Below are 20,378 nucleotides of genomic sequence, written 5' to 3'. Positions count from 1 at the left end.
CTAACAAACATATCCCAGGGATTTCCCTTTGACTTTTTGTCTATTGCGCCCTGTTCCCTGGTGACAGTGGGGTACCCTCTCTTTTGAAATCCACTTTGAAGGCACCCTGCACGACCCATCTATCCTGTGTGCAGCTAGCCTGCTCTCGTGAATATACCCTTGTGCTGGTGCTGGCGACCTATCGCTCCTATCTTTTCAAAGGACAGTACAGAAGCAGTAATGGCAGATAACAAAGATCTGGCGAAAAGTTTGAAAAGACTCAAATCTAATCAATCAACTCCGAACTCTCCTAACAAAGGGAACAAGGACAACCCTGACCCAATCGAGATGATATTAAACAGACTGGATGAAGTAAGAGATCTAGCCAAATCAACTAAAGAGGAGGTAGTGGCAATCAGACAAGATATTCGTAACACCAATGCGAGATTGTTGGAAGCAGAATCTAGGGTCAGCAGACTTGAGGACATAGAGGTCAAGACCTGTGGCGCTCTTAAGCGCCTCTCCGTAGTCGCGGACCAGACGACGCGGAAACTTGCTGAGTTGGAGGATAGAAACCGAAAGGGGAACCTTCGCATCTTTGGAATTCCGGAAGGATCTGAGGACCAACTGGGTGCTGGACAGGATCAACAAAAATCAAAAAGGCCCTAGACCCATTGTCTGCAAGCCACTACGCTACCAACATGTGGAACAGATTCTCGATATTGTGCGGAAAAACAACCATATCCTCTGGAAGACTGCAAAAATCTACATTTCGCAGGACTATAGCAAAGAAACGGTGGAGGTTAGGAAGGCATTTCTGGCACTCCGCCCACAACTGAAGAAAAGGGGCTTCCAATATGGCTTTGTGGGTCCAGCGAAATATCGAGTGATCGTCCAGGGTTCCCCACACATCTTCTTAGACCCCATGAAACTCAAACGCATGCTGGATGGTCCTGAGGATTTAGACATGGATACTAATAATCCTGATGGCTTGTCAGAATCGGCTTTGGCCTCAGGCTACAAATGAGCATCCTCTGTTCAAGTATTACATAAGTGTTACTCTTTCTTATCGATGACGTCTATATGACTCTGTCGGATTCTGCTTAAGTTTTATTACTATTTTGCTGCATTTACTGTTGATTACGATTATTATGATGCTCCTAGGCCATGGAGATGCATCTGTTATTGCCCACTTACCTTCCGGTGTGCTCATTATCTTATCATTATCTTATCATATTGTTATTCTGTACCCTCAAGTGGTCCCACATATGCTATATTCCGTTGTTGCTATACAATAAGGATCTTGTGCTTTATTACAAATGTCATCTGGAATTAGGAAGTTTGGTTTTAATTTGTTGTTCTCACCATGTCTTTTCACAGGGTGATAACGTTAGCTGTTCCTGTTGTCGAGCCCATATTAGATCCTTGTGTCAAGATAGAAGTATAGTACTCACATTTCTTCTGTTCTAGGGTTCCTTGCCTCGGAGCACAAGTGAATGGTCCCCAGAAAATAATACGCATATATGGTTTATTCAGCAATAGCCTATAGGATTGCTGTAATAGGTTCTTTGTTCCAAATTGACATCTTGGTGTATAATCACGGGGGGGAACGTTGCAGTTTCTCTCTAGTCACCATGTCTACTATCTACAGTTGGGGAGGGGAGGGTGGGGGGGTTGAGGGGATTGTGGGGTGGGGTGTGTGTTTTGTGTACTATGCTTTTGGTTTTTCCTGCTTGCATGGTCCTCATTGTACCAGTCCATGGTATTTGGAAAAGTTGTGGAGTCTGTAGCCACACGAGTTGGCTTTATAGGACACACGATGATGTTATCCATATAGGCTACTTCTTGTACTCTTTGAGTCATATGGTTGAGGATACGATTGTGATGTCTTCTGATGACACATAATGCATTTAATACTCCGTTGGGGGTAACTAATGTCGATACACGTAAGATATTATCTCTGAATGTTAAAGGATTGAACCAACCTGTCAAGAGGCAAAAGATTTTAGATTATACACGGAGATTGAGAGGTGATATCGTCTTGTTGCAGGAGACTAAACTAGAGACCAAACAGTTTTACCACCCGAGGAACAAATTTTATAGTGAAGTGGTGGGTGCGGATGCCTTGGGTAAAAAGAATGGCGTTTTGATACTTATAGCGAAGAAGTCGAAGGTTGAGGTTCTATCTTCCAGTACTGGGGGCGAGGGGAGGTGGGTCACGGCCAGACTAAGTAGGGACAATACGGAGTTCTATGTCACGAACATATATGCACCTAACACTAGCGACCTAAAATTTTGGGAAGACCTGAATAAACAAATTGAGAACATCCCTGACTCTGCTGTTCATATATTGGCTGGGGATTTCAACCTCCCTATGGATGCAACATTAGATAGGGATTCCCGCTGTCCCTTCAAACCACATAAATCTCATAAGTCGTTTCTCAACCTATGCCAACGCTTTCACTTAGTGGATGCGTGGAGGCTACAAAATCCCACGAGTAGGGACTTTACTTTTTATTCCTCACCTCATGACTCGTACTCCAGAATCAACTACATTCTTATATCACAGAACGGGGTCCCCAGAATAGATTCCACATCCATAGAGCCACGAGTCGTGTCCGACCATTCTTGCATCTCCTTATCCATTGCTAATGTTAAACCCTCCTCTCGGCAAACGTCGTGGCGACTGAATGATGAAATCCTAAGTATAGAACATCACCGTACTGCAATACAATCTGCTATCTCTTCTTACTTGCAGGTTAACAAAGAAGGGGACACTTCAGATCTTATAAGGTGAGAGGCCCTGAAAAGCACCATAAGGGGAGTTTGTATCAAAATTAGATCAGCGATGAACAAAGATTATAACGAGAAGTTAGAAACCCTGGAGAGCGAAATTGTAATCCTAGAGAGGAAGCACTTGAGGGAAAGAGATGATATGTCTTTGCATGCCCTGGCTAATAAGAAATATGAATACAACAAAATAATCAGCGAAAGAGCAGGCGTTTGGCTAGACAAGAGAAGGAGATGTAATGATGATACTTGTAAAGCGCACTGAGATTCAAACTATGCGAATCTAATAAAGCTGGGAAGAGTCTGGCGTCGTATTTGAAGTTTAAGGTTCAGAAGAATACTATTAATGTCATTAAAGATGCATCAGGGGTCGCACAGTCGGAACTGGACAAAATAACAGAGGTATTTAGGGAATTCTATGAAAATCTTTATGCAAAAAATGAATCTGTAGAGAAGGGGAGGATTCAGAGTTACTTGGACGAATGCGATCTCCCAAAACTCTCCACTAGTGACCAAATTATTCTTAATGCACCGATCAGTGCTCTAGAAATAGAACAAGCAATCAAAAATCTGAAGTCAGGGAAAGCTCCAGGTCCGGATGGGTTCACGGCTATATTTTACAAAACCTTTCGCTCTCTATTAGGTGAACCCCTAATACACCTATTCCATGAAATAAACGACCAGGGTGAAGTCAGAGGTGCTTTGTCAGAAGCCATCATTGCAGTACTCCCCAAAGATGGGAAAGACCCAATGCAACCGAAAAACTACAGACCTATCTCACTAATCAATATTGACTGTAAGATCCTGGCTATGATACTCGCCGCTCGCCTCCAGAAGGTCCTTCCCCAGTTAATTCACCCATCTCAGGCAGGCTTCCTTAAAAATAGATTATCCAGCGACAATACAAGGGTTCTGGCACATGTGTTGGAGAAAGCAAAGCTCCTAGGCACACCAACTGCAGCAATAACATTGGATGCTGAAAAGGCTTTCAATAAGGTCGACTGGTCTTTCCTGAAAGCAGTCTTACACAAATTTAACTTGGGTGACACATTCACAACATTGGTAATGTCTTTATATTGCTGTCCCTCGGCAAGAGATAGGGCTGGTGGCTCTTTCTCCTCTGCCTTCTGCTTGAAACCGGGTACAAGACAGGGATGCCCCTTGTCCCCCTCTCTGTTCTTACTGGCAATTGAGCCATTCCTATACCACATACGACACGACTCGAACATCGCAGGCATTCCATTTGGGGATTGCACCGTGAAACTGACAGCTTATGCGGATGATGTCCTTGTGATGTCGGAAAGAGCAGAGGAAGCCATACCCGCACTTATGTCCGATATTGAGGACTTTCCTCGGGTCTCAGGCTACAAACTAAACAAGGATAAAACGGAAGTCAAACTCCTGAACAACATAGGTGACAAGGGCATTATTGGAGACTCCGGTCTAACGTGGCAACCGAAGTGTTTTAAGTATCTGGGATTGGACTTTGATAAAGATCTGATATCCACCCTGAAAACAAATGAGGAACTAACCCTAAAAAAGATATCGACACTGTTGGATGGTTGGTCCCCCAAATTCCTCACCTGGTGGGGCAGAGCGGAGACGCTCAAAATGATGTCCACTCCGTTAGTAAACTATCTGGCTAGCATGCTCCCCATGACGTTCTCGGGCGACTTTGTTACTAAGGTGGATAAGCTGTTTGGTGGTTTCCTGTGGCGGGGCAAGAAAGCCAGGGTATCACTGAGGAAGCTGCAATTAGCAAAAGATAAAGGCGGCCTGGGTCTTCCTTCGTTCAGGAACTATCAGACAGCTTTCCTGTGTAAACAGGGAGCGCAGTGGTTGATAAAATCTCCGTCCTACACTCCAGTATGGGTTGATATTGAGGTATCACTTACGGATCACGTCCCTCTTGAAACCTTGCTCACCATGGACCTGTCACACCTACCTCATTCTAAATATATAATGTTAAATACTAGGCGAGCCTTGCTGAGACTCGATCAAACGCACAAAACAAACATGACATTTAAAACATCATCCTACATGTCCTTATGGAGAAACCCATATCTTAAGCAAAATGGCAAAAGTCTCTATTGGGATACCTGGTCCAAGAAAGGCATTAACATGGCAATGGACCTATTTGACGGTAAAGACCTGCTCCCGTTCTCGACTTTACAAAGAAAATATGACCTCACTCCTATGGTTTTCTACGAATTTCTAAAAATCAAGGCGATATTGACAGCTCGTAATTTCTCGCCCCACACACCGTGGTTAATAGCTCATCTTCCACGACTTATATCTGCGGGACACTTTGTCTCTAAGGTGTACAACATTTTACTGCCCTTACCTAAGAAAGCCCATAGAAAGGTGGAATTGAAATGGGAAGCTGAACCCAATCTTACCGGGATAGGGTTTGACTGGGAAGTGATACATAATACTGCTCTAGCCCACAAAGTGTCTCCCATCCTATTTCAGACAAAATATATGCTTATAAATAGGGCATTTTGGACCCCGGAAAAGCTTTTTAAATGTAACCTAAGGGCTACACCTACATGTTGGAACTGTCATTCAGGCTCTGGTGATCTCGCACATATGCTATTCAATTGCCCTTCTCTAGAAATATATTGGGGAAAAATATTTGACTGCATTAACCACATTTTCAAGAGAAGGCCTACAAAGGAATTTGTTTATGTCATGCTGGGTGCGCTCGAACCACAGTTACCATCTGATCAGGATCGTCAGCTTTTAGACTTAATGCTAACGCTTGCATGTAAAGTGATTTTATGCAAATGGAAGAATGCTCCAGAGGTGAACTTCAAAATCTGGCAGGAATGGCTTTCATTCCTGAGAGGTGCTAATAACCCGGCATTCCAGGAGCCTACATGGAGGCCTTCTAATAAGAAATTATGGAAATCATTGGACATATCTTCCTTTCACTATGATCCACCTTGAGATAATATGGGCTTTCGTGTACTCAGAACACCTTTGGTTAGAATGTGATCAAGGGTCAAGCCCCTCTGGTGGTTTAGATACAACATTTAGGTGCACCGGTGGTGATATCCCTACTGACTTCAACCTCTGCTCCCATGCATTATGTATGTATATGTTTATATGTCGGCTATGCAAGCAACATGTGATTTGATTTTCTTTAGATTTGTGTATTTGTTCTTTAATAATCTCATCGAACCATCTCTGTAACGGAAGACTTACTGTATTGTTCTTTGCTTTTGTTTCCTATTTCAATTTCAATAAAAATGACTTGAAATAAAAATTAAAAAAAGAAACATATATTTAACTTCTAAATGGCACCTTCAATTAGGACCATTAGTAAATAGGTTCATGCAGAATTCAAAAGATCCTACTTGTAAGGATATCTGTGCAGTCATCCCCATGACAGGAAACAAGAAATGCAAATGAATAAAATGCTTTAGGAGGCTAAGCATTCTTAAATTAAGAAACGAATGAAAGATAAACCAGGAATAGAGAGAAACAGACAAAGAAATAAGAAAGAGAAAAAAAAGTAAAATAAAGATAATAAAAACAAAGGAAATAGAAAGTACGTAAGAAAGAAATAAGGCTCCTATATATTATATTCAGTGGTGCTTGTAATACAGCGGCCAGGATATCCGTCACGTTTGTGTCTGAGTAACCCGGCCAGCGAACTCTAAATCAGGCTCTTGACACTTTGCAATGTTGCTGCTGTTAACTGTGCACCATTACTTCCTCAGACGTCACGGGCAAGAGGCACCTGGTCGCAAGTCACATACTTTTTATAATTACAAGGGTGTGACAACACCACATAACACTGCATAAACAACAAGTGCATATTAAACCGCAGGGTTCAAATAAACCCACACACACCGTAAGATTAACCTGTACTTAACACATAAGCCTCAATGACAGGTAGATAATACAAAGACTGATGGACATAATGAAGCAGACCTAGAGATACATGCATAGCACAGACAAGATGAAGGTCTTGATTTAGAGTTTGGTGAGCAGGGTACTCCTTCACAAGCGTGGTGGAGTATCCCGTCCAACAAACGGATGGTCTGCCTGTAAATACATGGGACGGCTCTTCCTCTCTTGATCAGGCAGTCTGATGTAGTTTTCTCCTATTCAGGACCACCAGGGAATACCTGGCAGTAGTGATGCGAATTTGTTTTTAAATGAATCCCACTTACTGGGAGTAAATTAATCAGGGAGAAAGTTCCAAGGGTGTGAGAGTGATTAGTTATTGGTTTTTAAAAACAAACTCCAGCTTTGGAAGCTTGTTCTTGAAAAACATAAAAGTTGGTGAATGGCCGCCTGAAACATCCCCAAGGGATCCAGAGAATTGTAGTTCAACTTCCTATAGATGGTTGAGATTGCTTTTTCGGTCGGGGATTAGTTAGCAGCTGGTCCTCCAGTGGGGATGCATCAGGCAACTTCCCCCTTCCCAGATGTGACCTTGCAGAGCATGACCCACCTGCAAATGTCAGAACCGTTTTTAGTCACCTAATTCATACTTTTGTTGTAGGATCGTGAAGGGCACAGGTGCCTGTCCCCTCCACACATCGCCCGGCCGCTCTAAGCTAACAATCCCCATTTTATGAAGCCCTGCAATCCTCCCACTGCACTTATATGAGATCACTATCATACAGTGGAGTCATTTCAGTCCGCTTACCTTCCCAGCCTAAGCACTTGGTAGCCTCTCTCCACACCCTTACCACTGTTTAGGTAGAGTAGGTAGGGTGCACTCATACTTTCTTCGATACAGCACCGGGGTAACCTCTCTTGCCCATGGTCCATCGATCCACCCGGTAAGCAGGATCGTCACGGTCCGCAAAAACCCAGTTGTTGACTGACACTAGCTGCGTGGCCCAGTAATACTTGACAATGCTTCGGACCGCCAGTCCACCTGAAACTCCCCTCTGCACCTTACTCAGCGCAAAGCGCCACCATCCCACATCAGGAGCCAAAGTTCTCGGTCTACCCTTTGAAAGAAAAGGTTTGGTGGGATCTTAAAGGACGTTTTTTTCACGATGTACAGGAGACCCTGGAGGGTCAACACTTTTAAATAGGACCACCCAGCCCAGTAAGGAAAGCGGGAGTGCCCGCAAGTGTGGGGCATCCCAGCAAAGCTGGTCTAATTTCGGAAGTATGTTCCTGCCTGTGGCTCTCTTGTAATAAACACGCCCAAATATTTAAAGCCATGTAGTGCCTCCCAAACTGTGCACCTAGAGTGCAGCCGCAGGGTCCCTGCCTCCAGCAGGAAGATTAAGGACTTCTTCCCATTGATCTTCTATCCTGAATAATCTCTAAATATGTGAAAAATGTGTAGGATTTGTTCACTCGAGAAGGCTGATTACGTGTCCTACAGCAAAACGTCAGCGTAGAGGGAGATTCTCTCATCCCACTCCTGATCAACTGGAATACCTCATATGAGAGGTCCTGGCGAACCTACGCACGCATGAAGAGCATAGGAGACAAGGAGCATCCCTGTCGGACGGCAAAGACTCGGGAGACTGTATTATTGACGCGCATGCGCGCTAGAGGGGCCACATACAAGAGCTTGACAGCAGTGCCACTGGTTCAACAAAGGAATCCCCTGTTGCATGTGGTACTCCATTAAGGTTTCCGAGAAGCACATTCTCTGGTGTAGAATAAAGCCCGAATGATCAGGATGATCCTCTGTTGCAATTACTGTCCGCAGGCAGATCTCCAGGGCCTACGCAAGGACCTTAGTCTCAAAATTAAGCAGGGAGATAGGTCTAGAAGACCCACACTCAGTTGCTGGTTCATCCTTTTTTGGGATGCCCACCACCTCAGACGTTCTTTGGTGCTCTGGGAGACACCCTTATTTTCAGGAAGTCTGAAACCTACTCTGGAGGTACTCAATGATTTTATCCATCATGCTTTTATATAATTCTATGGGGAGCTCATTAGGCCCCGTCGCGTGCCCTGTTTGCAAGGTTCTTATTGTCTTATATGTTTAGTCTACTGTCAGGTCGTGGACTAGTGCGTCTCGGTCCTCATTCGTTAGCATCAGCAGGGTCAGGTCTTTCAGGAAGTCTCTCCCAGTATTTCCGTCCCCTTGTTGTCCGTGTCCTCAAGGATCACTGGTTTGATTTCATCCTATAGCACACAAGCTGATTCAACAGGCCGCCCGCTATCCTTAAAATAGAAGTCTGCTCCATCTCTCATACGAGCTTTGAATGTCTTGTCTTTTAAATATCACGGATCAACCCTTGGGGGTAGCATGAAATCCACAACCAAACCATCGAGTTGCACCTCCACCAGTGAATGGTCTGAGATTCCCCCTGCTATGTGTGTAGCGGCTCTAAAATCATCTTTATGGACAGTCTGGGTGAAAAGATAGTGCAGGCATGACAGACTACCATGTGCTGCAGACAGGTGCGTCTGGTTTTGATACCCTCTTCCCCTCTAGGGGCATTTAGGAGTATCATGAATATAGTATAGGGTCAGTTCTGTCACTCCAGTCACCCCAATGCGTATATGCTCTGTCGTAAGCGTCTTATCCTTTCACAGGATGAGTCAGTCTTGTCTGGGTCTCTTTCCTGTTTCCCGACACTGTATTGGCACGCCCGAAGACTCGAGAGAGCAGTGACCCACCAGCAGGCTTTTGTGGAGCGCTTTTGTCCTGGATGTAGGGCTGCATTCAGTAGAGCACCCACTCTGTCTTTTCTTTACAGTTGCCTGAAAATCAGCAGTCCCAAGGTAGCAGTCACACCTGGCCTGTCGGTAAGTGCAGCCCCTCTGGAGGCCCGACCATCAGCAATTGAGCCCACACTGTGGCCGGCTGGACCACAGGCGTAAGCCCAGACAGGGTGTATTTGACACTGGAGTAGTTGTAGTCCCTCATGGGCCTCTGGCACAGAGTAGTCAGAAATTCAGCAGCTAAAAGCCCAACACAGGCTCTCCAAGAAGTCAGTAGATTCAGACCCTGTTGTGTTAGGAATTTGGCAAATGCAACCTTGAATGGGCCTGTTGGCAGCACACAATCGTCCTACTGGACCTCAACAATCATGTTGTCGTAGAGTTTTATTTTCAGCCTTGAACTGCTGGGAGAGTCTTGGGGGGTGTCCCTCAGACTAGCTTGTCCTGCTGGATGACTTTTCGGCCCGCCCTACAGATAACGGGGATGTGTCAGACCTTGCTTCTTCCAGGACAGCCTTGTCCTTCTGCTGGATAGTCAAACTCCCTTCCCTTTCTTACCAGACAGGCAGGCTTCTAGGCAGACGTCTAGGCTCTTCAGGACAGGTACACATCTCCATTAAGTAATTCAGCCTGCAGGTGATGTCCCTTCAACTTAGATAGACTGTCAGGCGGACACCATCCCTGGTGGCACAGCAGGTATCTGAGTACTTTGTAGAGCACTTTATTCCTTGGTAACAGAGGACTTTGAACTGGGGTATAAAAGAGGGATAGATGGTCCCACTTGTATACACAACTGGCAGGCAGGAGGTGCTGTTTACTCTGTCGCACTCTCACATTGCATTTATGCTACGCACACCAACACCCTAAACACGCACTTGATGTTAGCGCAAAGTCTGGGCACAGGTATAGAAATGGAGCATTACATGGGTGTGTCAGTAGGAAGCCACTCCACTGACCATGATTGTATTGTATTGTATTGTATTGTATATTGGATTTATATAGCGCTTATCACCCAGAGGTCTCTAAGCGCTTACCTTGGGAACCCGTCCTGGCTTTTCCCTGTGAGATAGTCCCTACAGGGCATCCCCAAGGTGAAAGCCAGGCATCCCGCCGCGGGGGGCCGTTGCAAAGATCTTATCAGGCTATTGGTCCTTACAACATGGTGCATTGCCACCACCGCTCTATCTGGTAAACCCATGACAGTCCTCTGCCTTAAATAAGGGCTCACTTGGTGTGACTCTCCAGGTCACAGGACCGGTCAAAGACCTCTCATAGTTCTTTGTTAGAAGTTGCACAGTACTGGGGTGGCAGAAAAATCTCATGTAATAGTTTTGTGGTAGATTTATCCCAGTAACGTCCAGTTACAAGTTAGACGCCATGGGCTGGGGAGTTGCCACAATGAACAGATTCTCCTGCCTGTCAAACCACATGCCATTCACTATTTCATAGTGTTTTTCTGCTTTTATTTACCACTTGTTTTAAGCTGGTGGTATATATATGCATGTGGTTGGTTGGGGGGAGATGGGTGACGCAGGGGAGGGAAGAGGAAAGCATTTTCTAACAGAGGGAAGAATTGGGTGTTTCTCCCAGTTAGTAAAAAAACAGCATGAGTCTTGGCTGCTTCTGCTGCACCCAGAGTCTTGTGCATCTTTTCAGTCAAATATTTCTGTCTGGAAAAAAATTGTGTCCTGTTTTTCTGCACCCGGTAAATCCAGGTGCAGAAAAGCCTAACAACTGATAATCAGGTGGAATAAAATGAACACATGAAAGTACTCCTGAATTTCATTGCCCTTGATTCATACTCTGGACCATAGTTGAGGGATATGTCTAGGCATAGTCCTCGCAGCACACAATAGATTTGCGTGTGGCAGAGGCCAGAGCTCAAAAGTCAGGATACCAGATACAAGTAGGTGGTAACTCAGGGCTCCTTTGTAAGCTTAATAAAATGTTGGACATTCTACAATTCCTCACTCCTACATCCAAGTACTCTCAGGCTACCATTCTACACTCTGCTCTGTCTGAAGAACAGCTCATCATTTTGCATTGATATGGCTTATAAATTATTTTTAGGGAAATCTACATGTATTATGTATTAACTATTTAATTTTCATACTATAGGTGATTGAAATTACGGACGAAGAAAGCAAGATTTAGCACTAAGCAACTGAATGTTCGTGCCATAAGAAGGATTATTTTGAAAAACTGAAGGACATCCAGCATTCTAAGTTTAAACAATTTCCAAAATCTAGGTGTTGCGAAGAAGTGGGAGCTGAGGAAAGTACTATACCTGTAAGTGAAGTCTCCAATTTTGCATTTCATTAACCCAGAGCAAAGCCATATCTGTGCACACCGCATCAGAAATAATGCCAGAAAAACCAATCACAACATCCTCATCTGAAATATTATCAGAAAGACAAATTGCCTCAGCATGACAGAATAACGTTCATCTAAAGCACGCATGATCTAAAGCATCATGTAATTCCAGAGAGGAAGCACACACTGCATAAAAGGAAGATATAACAAAAGGTTTCTTCTGCAGACCATCAAAGAAAAGACGCTGAAAGAAGACTCCGAAGCTGACACGCTAACAACCAAAAGATTGGAAAATCACCTTTGTTCAACAACCATTTTTAACCAGTTACGCAAGGTTGAGACTATTTGCCTCGGGATATAACACCATGACCCACTCTGCTCACTCTGGCGAAAACCTTAAAAATTCACCACTTTACTGTGTTCATGACCATCTCAGATTGTTTCCTTTTTATTGTGTACTGTTCTGTAATTCTATGTAAATCGCCTCAACTTATCTGTTGTGCAGGAGTGATATCTAAAAACTGATTAAATGAGTACCGCTGCGCTATAGCTAATGTAAATACATCCTCGTCTTCAGAACTACAAACCTTAACCTTACACCAAACATAGAAAGGGTAAAAGGAACTGATGTTCTGCGACTGGTGAGCCACAACAGTACTGTGCATGTTACGCCCTCAGTTACTGCCATTACGTCAGTGCAAAAATGTACTTCTCAGTTTAATCATTAAATATCAGACTAACACCTTATCACTGCATTGCTAAGAACCTATACAAATAGATTTGAGAAAAACTTCAGTCACAAAATAAGTTGCTTCCGGAGAGGCTATAACCAAAAGACTATTATCTGCTAAAAACATTTCGACAGATGTTACAGGCCTGCTTCTAGACATATTTTGCTAAATTCAAGTGTTAAGAAGATTACACACAATTTATTTTAGAGATAAACTGAACATTATCTAAACAAGCCCGACTCTAAAATCGGATTCACTCTTACCGTGGCATATAAGCAAGAGAAAACTAAATGTAACTCTAGGAATACACCTTCTAAAAACACGGGCTGTGACAACAAATCCAGCGTTCAAACCCGCCTCAATCAAAGCAAAATAACCCAAGTTGCAGAAAAAAGTTACCTGTGCCAAAAAAGATTCAGCCATAAATCTCATCTCACTGAATTTGAGAGAATGCACACTGGAAAAAACTTCTCTCAGTGCTCAGTGTGCCAAAAAAGTTTCAGCCGGAAATCTTATCTCACTAAGCATATGAGAATCCATGATGGGGAAAAACCTTATCAGTGCACTGAATGCCAGAAATATTTCAGTGAGAAAAGAGGACTTACTATACATACAAGGACCCACACTGGGGAAAAACCTTATCAGTGCCCGGATTGCCGGAAATGTTACATTGACAAAAACAGTCTCACTCGGCATAGAAGAACCCACACTGGAGAGAAACCTTATCAGTGCTCGGATTGCCAGAAATGTTTCATTGACAAAAGCAGTCTTACTCATCATATAAGAACCCAGACTGGGGAAAAACCTTATCAGTGCTCTGAATGCCCAAAAGATTTCAACGTTAAATCACTTCTAACTGCACATATGCGATTGCACACTGGGGAAAAACCTTACCAGTGCTCTGAATGCCAGAAATGTTTCTGTGACAAAAGCAAACTCACTAAACATACAAGGACCCACACTGGGGAAAAACCTTATCAGTGCATTGAATGCGAAAAATGTTTCAGTGAAAAATTCAGTCTCACTCAGCATATAAGAACCCACACTGGGGAAAAACCTTATCAGTGCTCTGAATGCCACAAATGTTTCAGTGAAAAAATCAATCTCACTCACCATATAAGAACCCACACTGGGGAAAAACCTTATCAGTGCTCTGAATGCCAAAAATGTTTCTGTGAAAAAAGCAGTCTCACTCAGCATATAAGATTCCACACTGGGGAAAAACCTTATCAGTGCTCTGAATGCCAGAAATGTTTCAGTGAAAAAAGCAGTCTCACTCAGCACATACGAATCCACACTGGGGAAAAACCTTATCAGTGCTCTGAATGCCAGAAATGTTTCAGTGACAGAAGGACTCTCGCTAAGCATATAAGAATCCACACTGGGGAAAAACCTTATCAGTGCTCCGAATGCCAGAAATGTTTCAGTGAAAGAAGGACTCTCAATAAGCATATAAGAATCCACACTGGGGAAAAACCTAATCAGTGCTCCGAATGCCAAAAATGTTTCAGCCATAAATCTCATCTCACTGAACATGTGAGAAACCACACTGGAGAAAAAAAAATATCAGTGCCCTAATTGTCAGAAAGGATTCAGAGGTAGAGATGGTTACAAGCGCCATAAGAAAACACACCATCAAAATAATTCAGTGCTCCGAATGCCAGGAAAACATCAATTTTAAACGCAATCTCACTCTACATGAACAGACGCACACAGGGGAAAAACATCACTAATGCTCTGAATGCCAGAAATTCCTGTTTGATAGGCACAGCCTCACTAACCATAAGCAACTCCATACTGATAAAAACCTTATGAGTGCTCTGAATGCCAGAAAAGCTGCAGAGAAAAACGCTATCTCACCATGAGAAACTCAACACTGGAAAACATCCTTATGCCATAAAAGCTTGAATCTGAAAGCAAGTGTTATGCTTCATGAGAGATCCCACTCTGGGGAAAAACATTATGAGTGCTCGAAATGCAAGCAAAGTTTTGGTTACAAATTACTTCTCACTTGTCATGAGCAAACTAACACAGGGGAAAAAAGCCTTGTGTGGTCTGAATGACAGATAAGGTTTAGTCTTGAATAGAATGTCCCTTCACATGAGAGAATTCACACTGGACTAAAGCCATATACAGGAGGGGAAAACCAGAAACGTTTTACTCAGAAAGGAGATCTCGGTAAACATGAAAAAATTCATCCACACCAGATGTAAAGTAAGGCGTATCTTGAGTTGCAGAAAAGCTTCTAACAACCTGAGTTTACATGAGAGAGCACATATTGTAGTTGCAATAGGATTCATCAAGAAAATCTTGCAGGATATCTTAGGCTGCCTGCATGCAACCTCCAAAGAAATTTCAGGCCTGGAATTTTTTTTAATTAAGTCATAGGTCATATGTTCTTGTATAGCGCACGTTTCCCCAAAAGGTCTCAAGGCGCTCGGCAACAGAGAAGGAGACGACAACCTTGCTTGAGTGGAGGGTTGGGAGAGATTACTTGGGAAAGAGCCAGGTTATTAGGCCCCTGCGAAAAGCCAGGTGATTGGATAGGGACAACAGATGGGAAGGCAACTTGTTCCAGAGTTGGGGGGCTATATAAGAAAAAGCCCGACATCCATTTCTCGAAGTCCGAACCTGCGGCTGGACTAGGAGAGATTTAGAACTGGATCTTACAGCTCTGGCGGGTTTGTACCAGACCAATTTCTCCGCCAAGTAAGAGGGCCCTGTGCCGTGGAGGAGTTTATGGGTAGGACTAAAGATCTTAAATTGACTTCTTTGGCGCACCGGCAACCGGTGTAGCTCTTTAAGACTGTGCAGGGAGGGAGACCTGGGAGGCAACCCTAGCACCAGACGCGTGGCGGCGTTCTGTAGGGTTTGCAGCTTAGTCAGCAGACACTCATTGATGGTGGCGAACATGGCATTACCGTAATCCAGATGGCTGATAATTAGTCCGTGAACCAAAGGTTTCCTGGACTCGAGAGGTAGCCATTTAAAGATTTTCCGAAGTTTCCGTAATATTCTATAACAGATGCCTGATACTTGGTTGACATGTGCTTTCATAGAAAGAGCACATTCGATCATGATTCCCAGATCACGGTCCACTTCTTTGGGTTCGGGGCAAAGTCCGAGTTCTTGGGGCCACCAGTCCTGTGACCAGATTGTCTTTGCCTTACCAAATAGCATAATTTCTGTTTTGCTATAGTTTAGTTGGAGTTTGTTTTTACTCATCCATTCGCTAATCTTGATCATGCACTTCTTAAATCTGGTACGGGTATCAAGGAAATCTAAGCTGCAGGTGATGAGCACCTGAGTATCGTCCGCGTAGGACACTGTAGAAAAGCCATGAGATTTTATAATGTTGGTCAGGGGGGTGAGATACAGGTTGAATAGCATGGGGCTAAGAATAGAGCCCTGTGGAACCCCTACAGAAAGAGGGGTCTTACTAGACTCCAAGGTATTAACCTTAATATATGTATGCTGATCCGCAAGATAGTTCTCAAACCAGGCCAGGGCTTTGCCTGTGACACCAATCTCCCACAGCCGTCGGTTAAGAAGGCTGTGGGAAATGGTGTCAAAGGCAGCTGAAAGATCTAATAGGATCAAAATTGCGTACTCACTGGCAATAATGGAGTTGTGCACTACCACGGTATCCCAACATTAATAAAGAAGATCGATCAGTTTCTTCGTAGCAAAAAGTCTTTTATTTGTATAAATCCAGAGATTAAAAAGCAACAGCCAACGCGTTTCGTTCATAGAACTTCGTCAGGGCGATAATATGAAGTTGTGTGGTAGTCGCCTGGACCAAGCGGTCGTTCGTGTCTCGCAGTCGCCGAGCCAGAAGTAGTGCGTGAAGTACGTAGGCCACCTTGATAAGGGCCACATCGTTGCGCTCAATATCGTGCTTATTCAACGAGATGCCAAGTGTGTCCTTTCTTAGGACACTCTCTGCATCTCGTTGGCATTAATGTTGGGATACCTTGGTAGTGCACAACTCCATTATCGCCAGTGACTTTGCTTCCAGCCTATGGATTGTACCCCGCAACGGTGGGTACAGGAGTTGTGGTTGCACACCATCAGATTATAAATACGTTCAGAGACCTTAGTTAATAAACAGGGGTAGGTGCGGCGCCTGAAGTCCACCGTTGTCAGAAAGTACCTGTAGTTTCTGAGCTCCGCGGGGGTACCACACCGAAGGTGAAGATAGCTCCCAATTCCCTTTCGCCCCTGAGCCGGATTGCTCTTGCGACAGGGACGTCAGGGAAAGGGGAAGTGGATAAGACAAACAGAGAGACTGCTCACACATTCATCTTCTCCGCTCTAGGATTGGTGAAGATAGTTCTGCAAAACAAAACAACAATTACTAAGTTCTGACCTACAAGGTGCGGATTCCTAAACTACCCTATACCTTATCCTAAGTACCTGTGAGTGTGTGAGGTTAAGCTGCTCTCTAGAAGGTCTCAGTAAGGCTGCAGTGGAGATGGTCCATGGAGCATTGCTGTTGTGGCTCAGAGAACGAAGTATAGATGGTACACAAGAATATATATATATATTGTTATCTACTTGTAGACTCTGTGTGGATGAAGAAGTACGCAGCTCCAGCTCCAATTCTCACACCCAAAGGAAGGCAGCCAAAAGTTCAGTTCAATTAACTGTAGAGCGTGAAGTCTAAACTGGCATGGACTAGTCTTTTCAAAAGTGTTTCACCAAGTTTCCACAACACAAGAAGCGGTGCAATAGAACATTAATATTCAGTCAAGTAAACTGGTTCGAGCTCACCATGAACAAGGTTCCGCTGCCGCTGAATGACAAGCTGTCACGGAAGAGTTTTCAGTAGAGGACCAGGAATGCAGTTCTCTAACGGAGAGTTTCACGAAGCAGGGACAAATTGTGTGACTGGAGGGAGGGGACTATGAATGGGACTGAACCGCTTGGAAACCTCAGAAAGGAAGTCCGTGAGGTAAGCGGGACTTCGAAGGTGACTGATGCGGCAAACAGGAAAGCCGCCGGAGCTTCGGGAAGAAACGGACAATGAAGATTCAGGGCTAAAATCACTACCCTGACTAAAACTAGACTTTAGATACTCTAAATAACTAACTGTGAAGAGAGCGCGAATGACACCTTCGCCTCTCGGAGGAAATTCCGTTGAATTGCGACGTTCAAAGAACGCTCGCGCTTCAAGTACACTGAGCCAGCGTTCGTGGGGAAACACTAGAACGCTAACAGAACTGGCGATTTCAGGCAACAGGGAAATGCCTGCTCCGTGCACAGCGGTATTTTGCCACCAGTAGTGACCAGCTTGTGTGAGTAGCATAAGGCTCAATCCTGAAGGTCGAGTGGGCAAGGGAAGACACCTGCACAGGGCGATCTGAACTGGGCTCAAACCTGACAGTACCCCCCACCAAAGCCCCCTTTCTAGGTTTGTGTGGATAAGTCTTGTGAAACTCCCTCACCAATCTAGCAGCGTGAACATTAGAACTGGGTTCCCAAGATTGCTCATCAGGACCGTAACCCTTCCAGTCCACTAAGTAGAATAGTTGTCCCTTCCTAACCTTGGAATCCAGAATTCTCTTTATTTCAAACTCCTCCGAAGAATCAACCTGCACTGAAACTGGTGGAAGAACCTTACGAAGATTAGGTGGATTCTTTCGAATCAGAGATACATGAAAAGTGGGGTGGATCTTTAAGGTTGGGGGTAAGTGAAGCCTTACACTAACTGGATTTATCATTCTGTCTACTGAGTAAGGTCCTACAAACCTGGGTTGAAACTTTCGGTTTCCCCGCAAGCGCATATGACGCGTGGAAACCCAAACTTGATCCCCAGGATGAAAGACTGGATTTGCCTTACGACACTTATCCGCTTGTTTCTTGAAGGAAGCCTTTGCCTTAATCAAATTTGCAGTGGCTAACTGAAAGGCTGACTGTAACTCTCGTATTACTTCTTCTGCAGCTGGGACATCCTCAACTACTCTACCCACCAACATGTTGGGGTGCCGACCTGAATTCAAGTAGAAAGGAGAATAACCAGTGGCGGAATGCACTGAGTTATTGTAGGCAAATTCTGCTGGAGCTAGTAAAGAAGGCCAATCTCCCTCCTGATCCATTAGATACAGACGCAAGTACTGCTCTAAATCTTGATTTACCCTCTCCGTCTGTCCATCGGTCTCAGGATGATAACCGGTGGACAAACGAGAGTCCACCCCCAGACCTCTGAGAAAGGATCTCCAAAATCTAGACACAAACTGAGGACCTCTATCAGAAATCACAACCTTCGGGATTCCATGTAGTTTAACTATGTGCTGTACAAACAAGGTGGCTAACTCAGTGGCGTTTGGAAGGCTTTTGAGGGGAATAAAATGACTCATTTTAGAAAATTGATCGACCACCACCCAAATGACTGACTTCCCTTGTGAGGATGGTAACTCTACTATAAAGTCAATGGAAACAGTGTGCCATGGATAGGGAGGTACAGGTAAAGGCATTAAAAGTCCCTGTGGAGACTGTCTGAGACTTTTTCCTTTCAAACATAGTTCACAAGTGGCAACATACTGTCGAACCTGAGCTTCCATACCTGGCCAAAGAAAATTTCGCTTTAACAACTCCAAGGTTTTCAAGACTCCTTTGTGGCCAGCCATGGGCTGATCATGAAACCTGTGGATGATCTCCTCTCGCAGTTTCTCTCCAGGGACGAACATCTTTTCCTGAAAATATGGTTTCCCATCTTTTACAGAACGGTCTGGACCCTCGTTCTCCCAATTGGAGTATTCTTTCCTCTTGAATTCCAGGACTATCTTTTCTTCAAACTCATCATCCACTGTGACTGCCACAATCTTATTAATAGGAATGAGAAATTCTTCTGTCTTCGCCTCCGGGCTCTCGCTCTCAGTTAACCGAGAGAGGGCATCTGCTTTTCCATTGGTTACTCCAGGTTTATACGTGAGGACAAAGTCATAGTCAGCAAAGAATAAAGACCACCTGAGCTGTCGTGGAGTCAAAGTTCGTGCTGACTTAAGGAATTGCAGATTTCTATGATCAGTAAATACGGTTACCACATGTCTGGCTCCCATCAGGTAATGTCGCCACTCAAGAAACGCTACGTTGACTGCCAACAATTCCTTGTCAGCTATGGCGTAATTGACTTCTGCTGGGGTAAGTTTTCGAGAATAAAAAGCCACAGGATGAAGTTGTCCAGTTTTCTTGTGACGTTGGGACAAAACTCCCCCTATGGCCAGATTGGAAGCGTCCGCCTCTACAAAAAATGGTTCCAAAGGATCTGGGTGTTGCAAAATGGGAGCTGTGACGAATGATTCTTTAAGGAATTGGAAGGCCTCTTCTGCCTCAGACCCCCAAACAAACCTTTCGTTCTTTCGCAACAATCGAGTAATGGGGCTCACCTTTGCCGAAAAATTCTGAATAAATCGCCGATAAAAATTGGCGAAACCTAAAAAACTTTGGATTTCTTTTACTGAACAAGGAGCAGGCCAATCTCGGATTGCTTTGAGCTTCGATTCATCCATGGAGACTCCCTCTGGGGAGAGTATGAACCCCAAAAACTCTACCTTGGTGGAATGAAATACACATTTCTCCAATTTCACATAGAGTTGATTTTTTAAGAGACATTCCAAAATGGCCCGAACATGCTGGACATGTTCCTCAGTGTTCTTGGAAAAAATTAGGATGTCGTCAATATAGACAACTGCGAATCGATCCAGGAATTCTCGAAGTATGTCATTTACAAAATGTTGGAATGCTGCAGGAGCGTTGCACAACCCAAAGGGCATGACCTGATACTCAAAAAGACCATAACGTGTCCGAAATGCCGTTTTCCACTCATCTCCTTCTGCCATCCGAACCAAATGGTAGGCTCCCCTCAGATCCAATTTGGTGTAGATCTGAGCCTCCTTCACCTGATCC

The 20,378-nt window shown here is 44.2% G+C and overlaps 1 protein-coding gene and 1 long non-coding RNA gene across 2 annotated transcripts in view; both read left to right on the top strand.

Moving 5' to 3' along the window:
* The window catches only part of LOC147683792 (uncharacterized), a 60,626-nt gene extending 48,184 nt beyond the window's left edge, over nucleotides 1–12,442 (top strand). The window contains exon 3 of the long non-coding RNA XR_015301059.1: nucleotides 11,545–12,442. This is a non-coding gene — a long non-coding RNA (uncharacterized LOC147683792). The remainder of the gene's footprint in view (nucleotides 1–11,544) is intronic.
* Nucleotides 12,443–12,699: 257 nt separating this feature from the next.
* LOC147683791 (uncharacterized) lies at nucleotides 12,700–14,048 on the top strand. The gene has a single exon (XM_086942577.1). It carries the CDS (start codon nucleotides 12,921–12,923, stop codon nucleotides 14,046–14,048), a length of 1,128 nt encoding a protein of 375 aa, XP_086798703.1. The 5' UTR covers nucleotides 12,700–12,920.
* The last annotated feature ends 6,330 nt before the right edge of the window (nucleotides 14,049–20,378 follow it).

Source organism: Lissotriton vulgaris, chromosome 11 (genome assembly GCF_964263255.1).
Source record: "Lissotriton vulgaris chromosome 11, aLisVul1.2, whole genome shotgun sequence".
Classification (NCBI taxonomy): Eukaryota; Metazoa; Chordata; class Amphibia; order Caudata; family Salamandridae; genus Lissotriton; species Lissotriton vulgaris.
Note: the sequence above shows the minus strand (reverse complement) of the source record. Positions and strands in the feature narration are given on the sequence as shown.

Bases quoted from the DNA above. Each gene is read 5' to 3' on its own strand.
- LOC147683791 (XM_086942577.1), top strand. From the start codon at position 12,921: ATGCACACTGGAAAAAACTTCTCTCAGTGCTCAGTGTGCCAAAAAAGT.